Below are 21,162 nucleotides of genomic sequence, written 5' to 3' on the forward strand. Positions count from 1 at the left end.
GCGATTCTGTAACATATCGGCGTACCTCTCACCCGTCACGGTAGCAGTTACTGACGTTTTGCTGTCCAGCGCCATCTGTCGGACATTTTGTGAACTTTTTTTTTTTGTTCCAATAAAATGTCATTCCAAGCATGTGTGTCAATTTTTACCTCTCCATCTACATTATTCCGTCGTTTATTAAGTTTTCAAATTTATACTGACTTTTTGATCACCCGGTATAAAAAAATAGAAACAGTGAACAGTCCCAGTTAACAATTGCTATATTAAGCCCGAATTCAGAGGCGTGTCATCACGGTGTTGTACAGTGAATCGGGCTAGCCGTGTTCAAAAATCCTTTGTGCCATATGTTTTTATTTTATTTTTCTTTCACAACATTATGAACTGTCCGTCCGGTCACTGAAATGTCTGTTCTCTTCTTGTAGTCTTGGCAGTTGTCAAGCTACACACTGGTAACAAAATATGAGTCATGTGGTACGAATAGGTTACCGTCGCAAGTAAATATGGTTCAAATGGCTCTGAGCACTATGGGACTTAACATCTGTGGTCATCAGTCCCCTAGAACTTAGAACTACTTAAACCTAACTAACCTAAGGACATCACACACAAGACCGTAGCAGTCGCGCGGTTCCGGACTGCGCGCCTAGAACCGCTAGACCACTACGCCGGCGCAAGTAAATGTGATGAATGGTGAGAGCAGGCGAGATACCACATAGACATCACACAGAAATGAAAACAACGAATAAACGGATGTAAACTATGTTACAACAAAGGAATTCAAGAGTCAAAACTTCAAACTTTGACAGAACACAGATAAAGTGTGTGATTGATAAACAGTTGCGTTCATTTTTTTGCAGCTTGTGTTTTCATCAGTTCCTTGGGAGTGATCATCACATTCATACGAACACCTAAAGCGAGCAAGGAGGCATATCTCACTCACCAGGAGTGCAAATCAGTTCCATCAGTAAGTGTTTCCTATCATATGACACACGTACTGTCACTAATGCTGTGTATGACACATCAGGCGTGTTTACCGGTGGAGGATGCGGTTGAGTTTTCACCAACAGCTTGTGATCCTCATTCAAAAGCCACTTTTCTTTTCGGCTGCTAACAGAGCAGTTGTGCAGAATGAACTGTCATTATAGGTCCCTTCCTTACACCTCGCTTTCGCAAACGGACGACACAGACCAAAATTTGAATACAGCGAACAACGGAAAAAAATTGGTACCCTGGGTATTTGATCACGAGTCGCCTGCTTAGTAGTCGAATACCGTGTGAGCTTGCTCATATTGACTGCTTTTCCTTGGACCATTCACAAGTTTTTCTTTTTTCCAGTACACCTTCTTCCTGTTTTCATACTTGACCTGTGTTCAGGTTTTGACCTGCTGTCCACTGGGCCCTCTTACCACAAAATCGGAGGGGGTGCGATTTATAGTTCCCCTTGTCAGCGACTCAAGTAGATTACAACTCATTCAGAAACCTACAAAATGTGTTTACTGTCAGTACAACTTTAACATATCCTGACGACCAATTTGATTTTACAGCAGTATGTAACGAGCGAATTTGCGGATCTGAAGTGTATGCTATCATCTAGCAGTATTCATGCCGAGCTAACGGGAATAAGTCTGTCGCAGTGTGCTACCTACCACCTGGTGGCACTGACATACACTTGAGTGGCAACGGCTAGCTGTGCACATCGTGAGCCGTGCACGTTGTGTTGCGCATGTGCAAAAACTCCCTAAAACGTGCACAACTGAGGGTGTGCTTGCGACACTGTTGCCAAATTTCATGGAGTCTTGGCGCGGTGTATATTAAGTACTATATCTTTCAGATTGCAGCGTCTATGTTGCGATTAACATCGTTCAAAGAAAAATAACAAATAAATCCGCTAAGTGTCGGAAGTTTGGGTGCTCTTATAAAATGGTTCCGAGCATTATGGGAATTTACTTCTGAGGTCATCAGTCCCCTAGAACTTAGAACTACTTAAAACTAACGAACCTAAGGACATCACACACATCCATGCCCGAGGCAGGATTCGAACCTGCGACCATAGCGGTCGCGCGGTTCCAGACTGTAGCGCCTAGAACCGCTCGGCCACTCCGTGCTCTTACAAAGCAGCTGCCACTGGCCATGTTCGTCCTCACGAAGTTCCGAAATTCTTGCGGATCTTCGGGCTTCACGGAAATAATGTCAACGGATGACGTTCCAATATGTCACATGGTCTCCCTTGTGTTTCGTGCGGTAGAAAGAACGGCTTTACAAAAGATATACAGGTCTATTTGCTTTTTGCGCGTTATTACCATCTACTGCGCATGTGCGCCAGGTGCATCCCGCGTGGATGGTGTAATATGTCAACGTGAAACCGACGTGTGTTACTGATACGCCCGCTTCGAGCGCTGGTGCATAGGTGTACGGTTTAGGCGCATCGTGTATAGCTCAAGGTGGCCGATGAAACCGACCAGTTTTCGTCCAAAAAAGAGCTGGTAGAGTAAATTCCTTTGTCAGAAAAGGGGAGGGGGAGGCGAAGACGGGCATTTGCCGCCTTTCGGCCGGTCGGCGATGACAGAATCGACCCGCACGCCCTGCAATCTTTCTCAAACGATTTTACAGGACCTAATCGGTAAAAATTTCATTTTTGCTTTACCTGTAGCTTTACACGTCAGGTTCATTATGATGTGCCCATCACTTCGTTAATGCTCATAGTTATTGGGACATTTATGTGGAAGTAAGACACTTCACGAAATTCGAGGATGTTTGCAATGAAAAATAGGGGTCGCTATGATTTTACATCTGGTGGATATTATGTAATATGTTGCTGCGTATGCTGTCATATTGAATTTTTCTTTAGACTTAGTTGGAGGTTTCTAAGACTTAGTTGGAGGTTTCTATCTGTCATCAATCTTGAGAAAATTGATCTGACGTAGCTCACCGCGTCAGCGATAAAGCCAGAATGAAATATCCACAACATTCCTCTATTTCATAAAAGGTTTGAGATATCGAAATGAGATTTTGGCAAATGACAGCACACAAATGGGACAGTATTTTCCTGTATGGTTAACATGCAAAACGTCATTATCTACCGTATTATTCCACTAACTACCGACTTTTCCGATGAAAGAATGTAATTTTTATGGGCCACCGATAGCTCGTGAAACGAGAAATACTATGGGTTTTGGAACAATGTAAGTGAAGTCATTACAAGTTTATTTTGTCCCTAGAATGCCCTTTTTCATAAGATGCTCACCTTACTTTTCCTCAGTTCGTCACTTATTAAACTTAATAAATCACTGTTTCAGAATTCTCTCGCAATTGCGTCTGCGCAACACTTTTGTGGGTAAGACTGTGTAAACTTCGGTGAGCTTTGGCGAAAGATACTAATTTAAATATGGCGACATGATAAATGTGTAGGTTTTACTCAAAACTCCCCACTCTTGACTCTTCTCTGAAAGTTACAAATGGTTAACAAACCAGGCGTAAATAAATAGCTGAATTTTCGCGGTATTCTTTTTAGGTACTAATCAAAGAAGAGGTGACAAATCATTCTGAATGGTCACCATGCAAGTGTGGGCGTGGAGAGGCCCCGTTCAATATTTACCAAAAATGTGAGTGTAGGCTTCAGTTTAGAACAGCTTTTCCCGAACAGCGCTCTGAGCGTGGCCCCCCCCCCCCCCCCCCCCCCCCCCCCCCCGCTCGCAGCACTGATGCTCTCGCGTCGCGCGCTTCCCCAGCCGACTGCGCATCTTAGCGGCCACGGCATTTTGCGCGCACTGTAATAGGGGCTTATTATGATGCATTCACGCTTGTCGTCACGTAACCGTCGGTTTTCGAGCGTCGACGTACAGAAGAATTCCTGAGCATTCACTCTACATTTTGCAGTTCATGATAGATCGTCATAAGATGCCGAAATTTAGATAAAGCAGCTTGCAGTGATTGCTGTTGCACTTGATGATGAGGAAAAAAAAAAAAAAAAAAAGACTGTGAAGAAGAGTTCCATAGTCTTTACAAGGAGCTGGAAAAAAAGGGGTCATCGTTCTATAAATATATATATGAATTTCTAAACAAGTTTTTTTTACCTTCAAGCAAGAAACAAATAAAAATTACTAAGAGAAGTTCAAGATTTAGGCGTCCAGTATCATCACAGCAGAAGTTGACTGTTTGCCTATGATATGTCTACATGGGCAGTTTACTGAACTAAAAGACCGAACGAGGTGGCGCAGTGGTTAGCACAGTAGACTTGCACTCCGGAGGATGGCGGCTCAATCCCGCGACCGGCCACCCTGATAAAGGTTTTCCGTAATTTTCCTAAAGCGCGTCACGCAAACGCGGGGATGGTTCCTTTGAAAGGGCACGGTCGCCTTCCCTCCCCATTCGTCCCTAATCCAACGAGACCGATGACTTCGCTGTTTGGTCTCTTGAACCAAATCGATCCTGAACTAAAACAAACATGCAGGTGCTACTCCGTCAAGTGTGAATCCAACTTTACGCTGCACGTTGTTTTGAAGCCAGAGTGGTCGGAGCCTGCCGCCAGTTTAAGTAGCCCGTAACATTAGCAGACTACTGTTTACGATCGCTGCTTGTTCACTATTTCAGTTGTGTGAGCACAATCGTTTTAAATACTGAAAATCATAGAGTTTACTTGAATAACGTACTGTCAGGACGGCAATTTCGAACGTTTATTTTATTTTATTTTACAGTGTGTATTTGCTGTAGTAATGCGACACATTTGGCCACTTTAACGTAGTGTAATTTGTTTTTTGCTGCTATATTTCGGATAACTAGAAACGTAAGGAAGTGATGCGAGTAGCATGCTTTCGTAGGCCATTTAATTCCACTTTAACTGTATTTTTATCGACAGCAAATGAAACTGGAACTCCGAAACCAATGCTTGTTTGCCTGCTGGTATCGGTACTGCTTCTTGTTCGTTAAATTTTTCAGCTTTCAACTCGTATGCACATTTTGAGTGTTCACGTTTGCAGAAAACTTACCTACATGTTCTTTGCTAGCCCATAACCGTGTGCAATGAGGAAACAAGCAAGGGATTCTATCGTATCTTGTGCATGCCAAAAGTGAATGATTACTGAAATGTCAAAGAAACAGAACTACATGCGATAAAGAGTTCTCGTTTTATTAGATTGTCAGTATATTAGTCTCGCTGTAGTTTACTCATCTTCTCACTTCGAAATCTTACCTAAGATGCGTCATTCAGCGTGTGTCCAATAATAGCAACTTACAGGTTTGAAAACGATAGAATTTTTTAAGTATCTTCCACCGTTACTGGATGCTATAAATGTAATTAAGGGACTGGTCTCAAACGCTTAAAACCCCTTAATGTGGATATTTTGCTTTAACATGTATGTGAGTAACTTTTTGGTAATGATAGCCTAATCTGTGTAAGATGTAGGCCTACCTACACAAGAGTAGCCTATTTGCTTTTTTCCCGGGATAGGGATATTTCTCCGCAGTAACTCTGCAAGATTTTCAGGAATAACAAAACACAGTATAACTAGAATGTACGTCTACTTTGGTCATCTGCTTGATTTTTCTTTTGAATTTCACTATGAGGAGTTCAAAGTATTTAACTCTATACCATGCTTTGTAATATGGCAATAGTTAGTTCATGTTCCATGAATCATTTTCAAGATAAATCGTAGTGATATGGAACGAGCCATGATAAACTGGCAATTTTTTTTAATAAATGTTTCCATGCTGATCGTATATTAGTTTTTACATTTTTTTAAAATTAAAGACAGACAGATATTAGTAATTTCTACCCATCACCTTTTACACATTAATAGATAATCTTAAGCAGCATAGGAGTTATCAGGGAGATACGTTTTCAGTTTAGTTTCGAATTTTACTTTGCTGTGTGTCAGGCATTTTATGTCAATGAGTAAGTGATCAGAACTTTTGGTTGCAGCATTGTGAACTCCTGTTTGCGCTACAGATAACGTTAATGTGGTGTAATGAATGTCATTTTTTTTCTTCTAGTATTGCAATTACGCACATCGCTGTTCCTGTTGAAGTGCACTGGATTACTTACAACATACAACAAAGTTCAGGAAGGAATAACTATATTCTGAAATGGATGGATTGCTAATCACACACCGAGCACGGGGCAGGCACACGAAAAGACAGTGCATATGAATTTCCAGCCAAAGCCTTCTTCCGAAAGGAAGCACAGCACACTTACACATTCAATCACACCTATTAAACTCATGTACACATGACCGCAGTCTCCAGCTGTTCTAGCCAGAATCTTTTTTCAATTGGGAGGAAGAGTGAACAATGAATAACAGTTATCGGCGAGCGGAATTTAGGCCATCAGATGCTGCCCCAACAATCAGCGCGGTTGCGTAGCCTATGTTATGCAGGGACGAAACCATTGATACAGTGTGGCCCAAATGTCGGAGCATTTGCGACTTGGAAGGCATGAAAGACATATGAAAGGAAGGACACTGAGTAAAGTAAGGCAGATCTAAAGTCAAATGAAAGAAATAAAACCATTACAATAAAAATTCACTTCTACAAAAGGAAATATTGCTTTAATTGCAATACTTACGAATGAAATGTGATTCCTTTATACTTTAGACTGAACCAACGTCTCCACAAAAGCACCCAACACCTCAGAGTGACGTCACGGAAAAGTATCACCGCGGTGAACCTAATGTTTTGGGCTATTAAGACGGTAGGCGTCGGCTTCAAGTTTGTGACGTAATGGCTCGTCCCTTCTTTTTTAATTGCCATGGTTTTTTTTTTTTTCGCAAGAAGATTCTCAGCTCTTTTACGCGGAATTGCACATATGTAGGGATCGCTTGTATATTAGAAAAGGAAGACAGAAAAGCGAGAAAAGTCACTACAGAAAAGTCTCATTCAATTAAGAATTACTAAAGAGAACAGAATGTTACTAGCTGCCATCACACCCCACAAAAAAGGTTTATTTAGGCTTAAGTTTAGCTTCCACTCAAGTGCAGTTTTTTGTGCAATTTTATCAGTACCTTTCCCTTCAAGATTTATGGGTTTTCTTTACATTTTTTGTTTTTGGTTTTTGTAGTTCACATACCTTATTTGTACTTCGGTTCGCTGGTGAAACTACATAAATATTGACCACTGATGCTTGTAAATCTGTTTACATACAATTCTGAGAGCTACTTATCAATAAATAAGGCTGCCACAAACACATATTTAAACAAATAACCCTAATACATTACTTGATGTACACTTCACAAAAAAAAACATTTTGTACTGCTGCTGTGTCTGAAGGTTTCAGCCATTTCTTTATAAAACGTTAAATACAAATAACTTTCTCTTAATAAACTGTTTTAATAATCAACGGTCTTAGCGGCAGAAGAGGAAGCAGTATATTTCCCAATAGCGTTGAGAGTGAAAGAACCGAGGGGAGCAAACTCCATGATGAAATCATATTAAACCCAGGTGCAACGGTTCCCGTATCGGGCGGCTTTCTGGTCAGCGTCTGATTCCATGTTAGGGACGGCTGTTCTAGTTACTTCAGGTCTCGCCAACTTGGTTATATTTTTGGGTAGGGTTTCTAAACCCGCGCAACTACCATGATGGCACAACGTACGGAAACTAGTACACCAGCCGGTTCAATCCGGGGCCAAAATTTTGGTTCAAGTAGGGCAATGGATTCTGTGGGCCCTACACCATCATGGTTGGATCAGTCGGAGGATCCATCACTTAGCAAACTCACAACGAAGGAGAAACATTTCCTTGGTACACTTAACGTGAACACCCTATTGAAAATTGGAAAACAAAAGGAACTGATCAAAGTACTTGATGAATACAAAATCAAACTTCTAGCAAGCCAAGAAACAAGATTCACAACAGATGAAGTGTCAGCTATGGGCAATTGCAGGATATAGAAAGGTCGACCAGCTAACAAAGTTAAGAAAACAGAGAAAACGAAGAATGCAGCGTTAATCCTTGGAACTGCCTCCTTCATTCATAATTCTATAACTGAATCTATAATAGAGTTCATACCTCCATCCCCTAGACTGTCTATAGTAACTCTTGCAAGTGGAAACAAATTATTCACCATACTCAATGCCCATGCGCCAATCAATGAAGACAATAGAAAGAACCCAGAGAAGGTAGAAGAATTTTGGTCACAACTCGAAGAAGAACTGTTCAGAACCCCAGACAAGCATGTCAAGATCCTCATGGAGGACTTCAATGCACAGATTGGAAAAAAGAGAAATTTCCGGAGCATTATGGGCAAATATGTAGCTCACAGAAGGACAAACAGAAATGGTGAAAGATTGATTGATGTTTGTGAATCATTTGGAATGAAAATTACGTTCGCCCAGTTTAAGACGGCTCCAAAGCAGATGGAAAAATGGCGATCACCCAATCCCATGTTAGAAGAATTTCAGATTGATCATGTAGCGACTACCAGCCCGAAGGAAATAATGAACGGCAAAGTGCAGAAAGTTGCTAATTTTGATTCCGACCATTATCTGACAAGGGTCAAAGTGAAACAAATCCCTGGCAATCGGAGAAAGAAAACCCTCAGAATACAGAAGTACAGAATTGAAGAACTGAAAATCAGTGAAGAAATAGTTGTGAAGTATCAGTATAATCTTGACACGTTAAACTCCAACGAGTGGAATAAAATGGCTCAAAAGATTCAGGAAGCAGCGAAACAAACAATTTTCCTTGCTAAGAAAAAGAAATATCCATGGTGGGATGATGAATGTGAAGATGCCCTACCGAAGCGTTCTGAAGCTTGGCACAAGTGGAATTCTACCAAACAGAACTTCGAAGAATTTAAAACCCAAAGGAGGAGGACAGAAAAAGTATTTAGGAACACCAAACGAAGGTTTAAAAGAGATCAATTAAAGGAGCTAGAAGAGAATTTCCAGAAGAACAACACCAGAAGCTTCTATCTGACACTTAAATCAAAACTAAAGAGGTTACTCATCACCCAACATCTGTTTCAAAATTGATCAGGGCAAATTGATTATGAACAACAAACAGAATTGTGAACACTTGGCTAGATACTTCAAAGAGTTGCTCAGCTGTGACCCACCACCAGAAAAATTAAACTTCCAGAAACCATAAAACAAACTTCCTGATTCCACCCCACCAGATAAAAAGGAAATACGAAAGATCATCAGGGGCTTGAAAAATAACAAAGTGTCTGGCAAAGATTCAATTGTTGCAGAACTTTAGAAGTAAGCAGGAGACAGTTTCCCGGAACGACGACTTGAAAGACTTTCAAAAAATCTGACTCATGGGAGAGATCCCAGACGAATGGAGAGATGCTGCCATCCATCCACTGCACAAGAAAGGAGACAAATCCAAAGTCAGGAGATCAACAATTAGGTGAATATCAAGCCGGCTTTAAGACAGGAAGATCGTGTGCACAGCAGATCTTTACCATCAAAACCTTAATCAAAACAAAGACACTAGCAGTTGATAAAGTTATAATGACATTTGTGGATTTTAAAGAATCGTACGAGTATGTTGATAGAGACACATTAATAGAAGTGCTGAAAGAATTTAGGATTGGTGATAAAACAACGAGGCTTATTCAGCAAACACTAACAAACACCCGATCACAAATTAAAGTTTTAGAACTGTCAGAGCCCTTTGAAATCAAAACAGGTTTGAGACTAGGAGACGGTCTCTCTCCGATCTTGTTCAACTGTGTTTTACAAAAGTTATCAGGGAATGGCGAAAAGAGTGTTCAACTTTCCAAATAGAATTAGGCTAGGCCGCAAACAGTCTGGGCTTACATTTGAATGCCTCGCGTTTGCAGATCATACAGTGTTTTTTGCAGAGAATCAGCAAATTGCAACTAAACAGACTGAAGTCCTCAAGGAAACAGCAGTGAAAGCACGATTGCAAATATCTTTTGAGAAGACACAATATATGAACATAAATGCCACTGATCCAGTCTGGACAATGAGGACCAAGTACGACGACATCAAAAAGAGTTCAAAAGTTCAAGTACCAGATTTGGACTCCAAACAACAATGAAAAGGCAGCAATTGAAGAACGGGCAAGAAAAATGGAAATAGCATTCAGATTGTGTCAGAACACATAGAAATCTAAATCACTCTCATACCAGGCCAAATTCCAACACTACAGCACAGTCGTCAAACCTGAATGTTTATATGCATCTGAGACAACAACCAGGAAGGTACTTTCAGACTTGGAAAAGAAAGAAAGGTAATTCCTTGGAAAGATTCTTGGGCCCAGAAAAATATCTAATGAATATCAAGAACTTCATCAACGACTTGAAAATATCACCACCACAATGAAGAAAAGAAGACTGTCTTTCTATGGACATATTAAAAGAATGGTATCAGAGAGGCTCGCCAACAAGGTTCTTCTCTTCCAGGAGAACAGGAAGACAAAAGTTCCATGGGTGAATGAAGTGCACTGGGATCTAGAAAAATGCGGGATCACGGCAGAAGAAATTGTGAAAAGGCACATCTTTAGGGAAAAGGTTGCGGAGATGAAGGATTTCTTCGAGGAGAAAACGAGGACGAACAGAGTATTCTCGGCAGAAGAACGTGCACGAGTGAGCCAACGGATGAAGGAGTACTGGCGAAAGAGGAAGAAAGAGAACTTTAGAAAGTGAGGGAAGTTGTGTAAACGTAGCCCATAGATGGCTGTAACGAAAATAAATAAATAATAACCTATCAGACACTTCCCGCAGTGCTTTTTTCAGTTCAAGTTGCAGCCATGTTGCAAACCATTTCACTGTAAAATATTAAATTCGATTCCGGTATGTATCAAAATCCACTTTATAAATGTAGCAGAGGGCAAGTAATTTAATGTCTTACAATTCAGACTGCTGCCTCACTGCTTCTATGGATCTTTCACCATTCATTATAACAAATTTTAACGAAAGGTAACAATTTATCACAAATAACAAAAGTAACGAATTACAACTGATATCAACAAGGAAAAGCACGACGAAATGAAGTATGGACATGTGCGCATTATTATGTATCGGCAAAGGTTATTAAAAGGTACGTTAGGTCCGAAGCGAAGCGGATTCGATTGGCTGGCATACTGACGTCACTATAGGACCAAAGCGAGGCAGCGGCTATTAAGCACAAGTAACTCGTTATAACTGCAATGAGTAGCACAAAATTATTTAAAACAGCTAATTTACCTGTTTAATTATTAATAGTGGGTAAAGAGTGCCACTGCTGGGATTCTCTCTTTTGTGTTGCTGCCTTTTGTTATTTTCAGCTTCATATTGAGGAAGCGCATACGAAAGGAAAACCTTCTTCTGACATATAGTTTGAGAATTTCGGATGAAAAATCGGCATATTTGGTTTGGACAGCAGCACAGATTTGTTTCACCACATTTTTTTCCTTCGAAATACTTCGCAAACCGTTGAATACATTAAAAATGTGTTCAAACTGCGACCCTCTACGCAGCCAGTCACCTGTCGGTATTGTACGCTCACCACGAGGTGCAACTTTAATACAGCCAAAATGTTCCACAGCTATGGCATAAGGCCTTAAAATATCACTATATGGTGTACCCAGTGTGTCGCCCACTATGCGCAATGTAGTCATCCATTTATCTGAATCCTTCTGCAGAGCAGTCAGATCCATCTCTGACATCTGATTCTTTTGGTGCAGGTAGTAGAGGAACAGTAATACCCTGCAGTTCTCTTTCACCACCTACCTTTTCTAGTGCGTCGCTCATACTGGGCAAAATTCCTCTGAACTGATGTGACACCAAAAGTCCATCACTGTCATCTGCCTCTAACGAAGTTTCATTCTCATGAGTATTGTGCCCCAAGAGTAGCAGTCGTAATCGATGTTGTTGGGGAAGGATTCAAGTGGAAACTCGGCTACAGCTAGAACTTAAACACCTGCCGTGTGATGTTTGGGTGATTATAGTTATACAGAAAAATTATGTCTCGTCGACTTCTGTTTCTGTAAAGCTTCACGACTTTAGAGATCTACAGCTATGATTAAGTCAATGTTTCGACTAATATGTGCATGCTGTTTTTTACGTCATGAAGAGAACGCAATCCGCCCACAGAAGCTCACTGACAACATAAGAGCTTGCCTTCGAATTAGTATTACTCAAAAAATGGTAGCACACGTTGATCCTTTAAAATAATAACTGACATTCTGCGTTTTTATGTATAACATTTAAATAAAATGGTAGTCATCATAAGACTCCAATAGTCGTAAGAAATACCACCTTATTTAGCTGCCCCCTCCCCCCCCTCCTGCCCACGGCTCTTTGCATCATCAAAATATTAAGAGAGATATTCACCATTTGGATTTGCAGCTACTTGTGCTTACCGTGTTTGCAGTTAAAATTGTAGGATGTAAGGTCCGCCAGTTATGCAAAACACCGTTTTTTCCAAGTTCCCAAACATGTTTCAGCACAAAGCGTAATTGTCAAACAATTACACTGGGTTTTGGTGAAGTGCAAAGTGTTGTTACGACGTTATTTCTGAAAATACGTTTTATATTTAGATGTTGCTGAGACTAAACGGCTTGCCGCACGAAAACATGACAAGATACCTGTAATAAATAATACACAGATGATCCTGAAAAATCATGCACACCAAGTGTAAAGATTAAATAAAATGGAAACCCACTGATGATAGCACAGTGGTGCTGAAACATGTTTGGGAACTTGCAAAAAAAAATTGTGTTTCGCAGAAGTGGTGGACCTTACATCCTACAATATTAAAAAGAGATGTTGAATTTCATTGCCATTTCTCATTATGTTGAATTTCACTGCAATTTCTCGTTAATATAACAGTCTTAAAAATAAATTTGCCACGAAACACGTTGACGAGCCATCCCTATGCGGTACGTGGTTACTCACTGCAGTGGTGTGAGAGCGAGCCAGCTTGCACAAGTAGCTGGGCTGAATTATTAGACTTCTTAGTGTTCCTGTACCTGTGAAAGCCGGTTAGCCCGGCAAGAACCCCGAGTTCCTCCTTTAATGTGAGAATCGGATTTTTAACACACCTCAAAGTACGGACCTACTCGAAATCTGTTTTGCTGAATTTATTTAACGTTGTGGAGGCGTACGTCAATAAACCTTCAGTGACTCATTCAGAATACGTGTGAAAGACAAACACAAAGCTTAGTGTAAGATACTCTGAACGCCTAAAGCACTGAAAAGTGGAAACATATACGTGCACATTTGCAAATTACTTCATGTAACAGCATCACCACGCTATAACAAATCCCGACCATACTGCCGGTAAGCAGTAACAATAATTTATAGACTGTTGATGTCTACCTACCACAACGCAAAAAGATCCACTGCAGTAACTTCAAGCAAACGTAAGCCATCCTTGGCACTTGAACAAATTATTTTTCCACGTTATAATCCACACCTAAAATTTCTGATAAAGATTTTACCCACTTGAGGTTTCCAATAAACCTGGTATTTTGTCCATAGATTTCTAACTTTATGTCGATTATGATTTTTTATGCTCAGGATGCCACAAAGTCCGACTTTGAGTAAACTTATCAGTTTCGTTTTGGAAAAAAATTAAAAATAAATTCTATTTCTTGGGTTGGCGATCTCCGTCGTCAGTTTGTGGCAGGGTCAAGGAGGTTAGGTTAGGTTAGAATCTGTTATTCATAAGACGTATAGGTCAGATTTTAACCTCCAAAGGTGGGATTGATACCACGATGCCTTTGTGTTTGGAGAAGAGTGCTTCAGTGCGGCGTTTGCTATAAAAAAGATACCGAATGCATGTAAACAAGTTATATCTGCTTCGAAAAGATCATCGCGAGTACTGTACGTTGTCATCAGTTATTGGAATTAGGCGACAAATTTTATGAAAATGAGGTGAGGAGGGAAACGCCTTCATGCAAGGGTTAAAGCAGTGGCTGAAATGCAATTATTGTAGCTCAGTAGACTCAGAACTGTAAAAGTTTCATTCAATGGCTACAGTGGTTCCTGAAATACAGGGAAGCAAAGTCACTAAATTTAACATTGTTGGGATAGGGCCCTCCAACCCCCCTTAAATATTCAAACATAAAACTGTATATTTCATAAGAAAAGTAATACCCTATGTCTGTAATATCAATGAGTCATCCTATATCTGTAATATCAATGAGTCACTGTTGCCCGTCTCATATATTTACCTGGGTGTGACAGTTTGCAGGGATACAAAATGGAATGATCAAAAAGGCTCAGTCGTGGGTAAAGCAGGTAGTAGTCTTTGGTTTATTTGTAGAATAATGGAGAAGTGCAATCAGTTTACAAAGGAGATTGTTTAAAAATGACTCGTGCAACTGGTTCTAGAATACTGCTCAAGTGTGTGGGACCTGTACCAAACAGGACTAACGGGGGGTATTGAACGTATGCAGAGAAGAGCAGTGTGAAAGGGTCACAGGTTTGACTGATCTGTGGGAGTCTGTCACAGAGATACTGAAGGAATGGAACTAGTAGACTCTTGAAGATAGATGAAAATTATCCTTAGAAGTGTGTTAATAAAGTTTCAAGAAACGGCTTTAAATTGTGATTCTAGGAATATACTACAATCCCCATGTATCACTCACATAGTAACTGTGAGGATAAGATCTGAATAATTACTGCACGTGCAGAGGAATCCAAAACAATCATTTTTCCCACACTCCGTATATGACTGGAATGCAAAGAAACCCTAACAACTGGGAACAGTGGAATGTACCTTCTGCCATTTTCTTCACGGTGGTTTGCTGAGAACTGATGTAGATGTAGATATCATAAATAAATATATAGGCAGAAAGGATCAAGGGCAGTGATTTTTTTCTTTCTCTCTCTCTCTCTTTTTTTTGGGGGGTAGGGGTGGGTGGGTGGGGGGATGGGGTGGGAGCTGGGCAGAGCTAAACTGGGCAATTAACGTTAAAACTGATTTCACAAGAAACACACAGTTCTTGAACAATTGACTATAAACAAGCACAGATGGCCATTTTTGCTATTTATCAAGCAGCAGCACAGGTAAAAAGGAAAAGTACTCACTGTTACTGTTTTCTTTTTATTTCTTCTTGCTCATTTCCTTAACAAATTCCTGTCTTCTATTACCCTTCTTTACCTGATTATTTTCTCTCTACAATTTGCTAATAGTTTCATGTATCTCTGATGTTGCACATTTTTGTCTTCTTTCTTTATACTATAATTTTCAGACAGCACCTAACATGTGACTTGTCAAACAGTCTATCTGTGAGTTATAACTGTTAAGATTTCCAAATCTGGCCTGCTGTTTGTCTTTCACTGTTTATTTCACCTTCTAATAGTTTTTTGATTAATGTCCTTTAACCTTTTCCTCTCTTTTGTGACATGAAGGAACCTCTGTCTCTGAATGCTGCAAAACATCTTAAGAAAAGAGATAAAACATAAAGACACTTTGGCACATACCTTTGTAAGGTTCTGCAGGCTGGCCTTGATTGAATTTAGGCCAGGGACAGGTACAAATCTGGAACAGCCCCAAATAACAAGACCCACCACTGAGGCTTTCACAGTGAATTTGAGGACTCTACTTGTTAGTGTTGGAGGAGGAATGCGCATAATTGGTGGAATGTCTTCTGGAGATACCTTTCCCCAATTCTGTACAATACCTGGCACATGACCAATGCCAACGACACCTACAACTCGTGATGGTGTAATACCTGTAATTAAAGAGAACCAGAGTCAATTATGCTACGTGAAAGTTAAACAAGACACTCTTAAAATTCATAAGATATGAATTTTAGTATCCATGGATTTTAGCATCTCTTGGGATGTGATGTGGAGAAAGGGGATGCAGAAGGTGTCGCAAAGGAGTAAGTGAAAAGAATACACTAGAATGATAACATGGTCAATGTTAGAAATCCAACCATGATATTCCTCTCCCAGTGTGTGTGTGTGTGTGTGTGTGTGTGTGTGTGTGTGTGTGGTGGGGGAGGGGGGAAAGGTGAACACACATTTGTGTTTGCTTTGAGAACTAAACTCAACACTAGCTACACCACACAGTGAGTGCTGTTTCTTTAGTTAAATATCTGCTACACGGCTGTGTTTTACGTCATAGAGTTAATTGTGAATATGTTTCATAGAATATATAGCTTTCTACAACTTAGGTCACTCAAAAGCCACAGAGACTGACCGACTGACAGCATAGAAGCAGAACAGCATTATTAGTGTAAGCTTTTTTTCAAACAATGGAAAGTCCAGTTTAGAATATCAACAATACTATGAAAAGGCTGGAGCAGCCAGTCATGTGTGTGAGGTGTACTTGCTTGGATGAATGTGTGTGTTGTAATCCCCCTCCAGAAGAAGGTTTCAGCCAAAAGCTTATATGTAACAGTCTTTTCATTGTGCATGTCTGCAACTCAACACATCACCTTTACAATGGGTAGCAATCTGTCTTTTTTATAATTTTTTTCTTTTCTTAAGCCCTATTACACCAGAAGAATGGAAGTGAACACAAGCAAACTGAACATTCTCAGAACATTCCATTTCACTAGTGTTCACTACCATTTGCATTTGAGTATAAACAGAATACTAGTTATGGTCAAAAGCATGATGGTAGAGCACTTTTCATTTAGTTGCGATTCCAGCCTTTCTTGTTCTCATTCCAAAACTCTGTACATCAGTCAGCAGTGTTCTTTCACTGCCTGCTCACTGTTATTGTACAGAAAACTAGAAGCAATATCAACTAAGGAAAGGCTAGCACTTACGTTATGGTTCTTAGCAACTGGAAACAGCTGTGCTCATAAGTATTCGTTTCACATTTCACCCATTCCCAAGCTTGTGTTCTTTTGACTCCCTTCCCACTTGAAGTGAGCAACTAATAATTTTATTCCTAACTTCTCCAACATTGGATTGTTGAGTGCTTTTCCAATTTTCAATCAAGCACAATTTTCTTGTTTAGCATTTTGTGTTCTGAACTTCTTGGTTTCCCAAGCATCTGTGAAATCTATATTCTTCTATTATCAACATTATACTCTCTTCTGAATCGCTCCATTGCTTGCGCAACTCTTATTTAATAACAAAAGGAGTTCATGGAAGAAAAACATAATACTGTGAAAGCAAATGCTCTTGTTGCTCACAAAAGGCAAGAGTCAAATTGGAGTGTGTTAACTTACTTTGAAGGACTGGCAACCAGAGGAACACGCACCACCAAGTGTGAAATGAACATGATCCAATGATGTCTGCTAATGCCTGTCCATCATTTACATCCAAAAGAATGTTTTATTTGCTGATGTTTGTTCACTGGTGTTCACTGTGGCTTGTCAGGTTTACTGGCAGTATAAGAAAACACAGCTAAGCAGCAAGGATGGTGTCAGGGTCCCATTTGATCTCTTGCAACTGCCCCATTCCTGGCCTGCCATCATTCTTCCAACTGATATAATGTGGTCCCCACCATTTCCTCTCTAATGCTAATATATTTACCTGAGAGCAGCACTTAACAGTCAATGTCCTCAATTATTTGTTTTATATTTTTCAACCTGTGCTCCCCTACAGTGCTTGTCCACTGCACCCCGCTTCTAGTACTATGCAACTATTTTCCTAATGTCTTAAAATGCATCCTATCAGTCTATTCCTTCTACTAGTTTTCCCCATATATTCTTTTTCTTGCTAACTGTGCAAGGAACATCCTCATTTTTTATATCAGTCCACCATTCTGTAATGACACATCTCAGATGCTTTGATTTGCTTCTTTTAGTTTTTCCGTCTCAACCACACAAGTTCACAAGATTGCAGCTGTTGTTGCCATTCAGTCTTACACCTTTAGGAAGCTGAATTTCTTACTTGCTCTCCAAAACCTGGTGTCAGTGCAGGTCATGCATTTTTGTGATTGACACAATCTGGAGTCTTTCTCTTACAAAAATGGTGTTGTATGAGGAAGAGTATAATTGCTTTCCATATTATATCACTTACACTGAATGTTGCCACCTCATAGTAATTTACAAATGTGCATATGCTCTTCTGATTGCTAATGTTGTATACCACTCAAATAAAGTACATTCTTTCAATAATTTTTGAATAAAGACAGTATTGTTTAACAAAACAATGCATTACAAGGAAAAAAATAATTTAAAACTTCATACACAACCTGCAGGTGTTGGCTGCTGAAGATCTGCTGCTAACTGCAATGAATGTGTCAAATAAATATCTCTCTCATTTACAAACACTGTTGAAAGGGCGGGAAATTCCCCTGTCATTTCTGCCAACATTTCCTCCAACAAATCACGTTGTTTACAACGTTCGACCTCTTCTTTACTGCAAAAGATACACACAAAACTCTTTGTTACTTACAATATATTAGAAGGAATGTTAACTGGAAACATGAAATCAACTTAAAAATTCAAAGACTAAGAAAACTTTCTTCCTTTTTTATGTCTATCAATATAGACCGTTATTTAATGCAGTAATTAATTTTCTGAAGATTCTCATTTTTCTTTCTTTACTTCAGTGCCCTATGCACCTGCTTAAGGTCACCCTGTATGGCAAAAGCCTGATATGATGTATTTGCAGGGGGACATGGACTACCCCTGCATTATTGGTTGGTTGTTTTGCGGGAGGAGACCAGACAGCGAGCCCATTGGTCTCATCGGATTGGGGAAAGAAGTCGGCTGTGCCCTTTGAAAAGAACCATCCCGGCATTTGCCTGCAGCAATTTAGGGAAATCACAGAAAACCTAAATCAGGATGGCCGGACGTGGGATTGAACCGTCGTCCTCCCGAATGCGAGTCCAGTGTGCTAACCACTGCGTCACCTTGCTCGGTCCTGCATCATAGTGCATGCAAGTGGAGAGTGAGCAGTGGAATGACAAACTATGCATGAAAAGTTTGGAAATGGACATAATGCAATGTTATATTTACTATATATTTCAATGTATTTAAATTTAAAGACTATTAGAAGTAAAACATTAAAAAACTTGGTTAATGTAGCAATCAGATAAACTTCACTCAAATGGTGACCAAAAATAACACAACAGTAATTCCAAATAAAATACTCTACTGAACTATGGACTATAAAAAGCATAACTGTAAGGCATTGTCTGCAAGCTACTGTAGCTTCATTTTCCCACTGCCTTAAAGAAGTCAGCTAGGTTTTTGTAGCAAGTCATTCCACACTTTTTCTTTAGCGCCATGCTCAAATAAGGTTTGGTTTACATTGTGTCTTTTCATCAATTTTATCTCTGTCAGATTTACAGCTCTCATTTTGTCCTGCATCAACAATGTCTTTTATCACTTTGGCTATTGTTTTCAGGGCTTGAAGGTCACAAGGGCAAATCATATTACCAAAATGCTACAAGCAGATTGTAGTAAGGTTCTTACAGTCTTACATGTGAATACATAGTATATCAGGCTTTTACTGAATTATTTAATATATTTTATTAATAATACAACTCAATGACGCATTACACCATAAGCCATTTTTAATATGTTTTCCCCATCGCTAGCACTGGCCTTGAAAATCATAAAACTGTAACAAGTGAATGTACAAATCACCAGCAAACAAATACATGAGAACAAATTTGGTTTTCCAATTCAACAGCAGATAAAGAATACATTAGACCCAACTTTTGTCATTTTAAGGCAATATTTTACAGTCACAAAGCAGCATTACTATGATTAACAGCAAAACAAATTATTTACATCACAAAAACACACTGCTAAATACAGTTCTGCCTTTTTTCTTAGTTTTAATAAGATTTGTACTTACATAAAAAATAAAAGCAAAAAAAAAAAAGATAATTCCAGTTTTCCGTCCAACATTGCACTGTTGGAAGAGGGACTGAAGCTACAATACTGTCACAAAACAGGTTTGCAACAAAGAGTACAAGGGTTTCAAAATGCTTATTATACCCATAAAGTGCTGGTGTAAGAGAAAAAAAGAGGCGAAATTTTGCACCAAGTTTGTCTTCTGTATAAGGCACACGCATGTACGGTTAGTCCTATCTGATTCACAAGTGGTACAGTATCTCACTGTTAATGGTAACCATGACAGTACCACTTTGTCTTTGAGATTATACAAAACCTTCAGCCGTGAAAGCACATAAACAATATCTTCAATATGTGTGCAAATTTGTTGATTAAGATGGAGCAGACAGACACACTGTTGAAAATCAGTTAAACATTTTTAAGGGCTTCAGTCCAGCAACTATTATAACTGATCAATGCAGAGGAATAGGTTTCAGTCCATTAACTACCCTGCTGTAAAATTAAGGCAATTTTCTCTGCTATACCCTTTACATCAGATGTCATTTTTCAGGGTTAGCATGAGAGCAGTTCCTGTGTTTGAAAACAACACATGAAGCTGATCACAGATGAACATAGTGATGTGTCTTTACAACAAACACATTCAGAATTACAGAGAAAAAATTTCCTTCATTCTTTTCAAAACTTTTCAGACTGCTCTCCTTTGAAGTGAATGTCCGGCCATATCATGAATGTACTCCTGTAGAAAAAAATACCACTCATAAATGATGTTTCAGGTGAAAAACTGCATATACAGTTATGTATGAACCAAATATAAATGGGAGGAAGTAATGTATTCCTTAAGTCTCAACACATTAGGTGGAGGGTGAATTTTAAGATCAATCTTCTTCATGATGCACAATTACTTTTTTTAGAATATTTCACTGATGGTACCTGTGACACTCTCATTCCTTGAATCTATTTTGTCTCTTGATAACCCTGTTTTATAAGAATACCACATCTAAGATTAACATTCAATAATGAATCATACCCTTTTGATAGAAGCCTTATATCCGATTCCTCTGTCAATGTCTTTACCTAGCAAACCATAACTACTGTCCATAATGTACATCTGTTTGTTTGCCTGCAGGACATCACACATGACCTTTACCTTCAGCTAGGCAATGCATCACACCATCTCTTCCAAATTTTGTTGGAATTCTTCACAAAAACTCTGTACACATGAAGACCCTTGCGTAGTCCACCAATTCATTTGACCTCAATCCTGTTGACCAATACTTGCATCCATCGCTAGCTAATCACTATCTTTGGAGAATCCATGCTATGACATGCAGCTACCATGAGGTGAAGCAATCAGGTAGGTGCCTGTAATTCAATTGCTTGATTTTGTATGTGTGTGTTCGAGAGAGAGAGAGAGAGAGAGAGAGAAGTTGAGTATCACCTAGCACTTTTATTTTCTGAAATTATCAATGACATGTACGGTTCTGCTAAGAAACTCATTGG

The 21,162-nt window shown here is 39.5% G+C and overlaps 1 protein-coding gene across 2 annotated transcripts in view; it reads right to left on the reverse strand.

Moving 5' to 3' along the window:
* LOC126416124 (traB domain-containing protein) overlaps window positions 1-21,162 on the reverse strand; it is a 107,279-nt gene that overhangs the window by 6,882 nt on the left and 79,235 nt on the right. For both annotated transcript variants that reach the window (XM_050083653.1, XM_050083664.1), the window contains exons 6-7: window positions 18,048-18,214; window positions 15,371-15,621 (exon numbers count right to left, since the gene is read on the reverse strand). In XM_050083653.1, coding sequence (XP_049939610.1) covers window positions 15,371-15,621; window positions 18,048-18,214 — 418 coding nt within the window. The remainder of the gene's footprint in view (window positions 1-15,370; window positions 15,622-18,047; window positions 18,215-21,162) is intronic.

This window comes from Schistocerca serialis, chromosome 1, assembly GCF_023864345.2.
Source record: "Schistocerca serialis cubense isolate TAMUIC-IGC-003099 chromosome 1, iqSchSeri2.2, whole genome shotgun sequence".
In the NCBI taxonomy this organism is placed as follows: Eukaryota; Metazoa; Arthropoda; class Insecta; order Orthoptera; family Acrididae; genus Schistocerca; species Schistocerca serialis.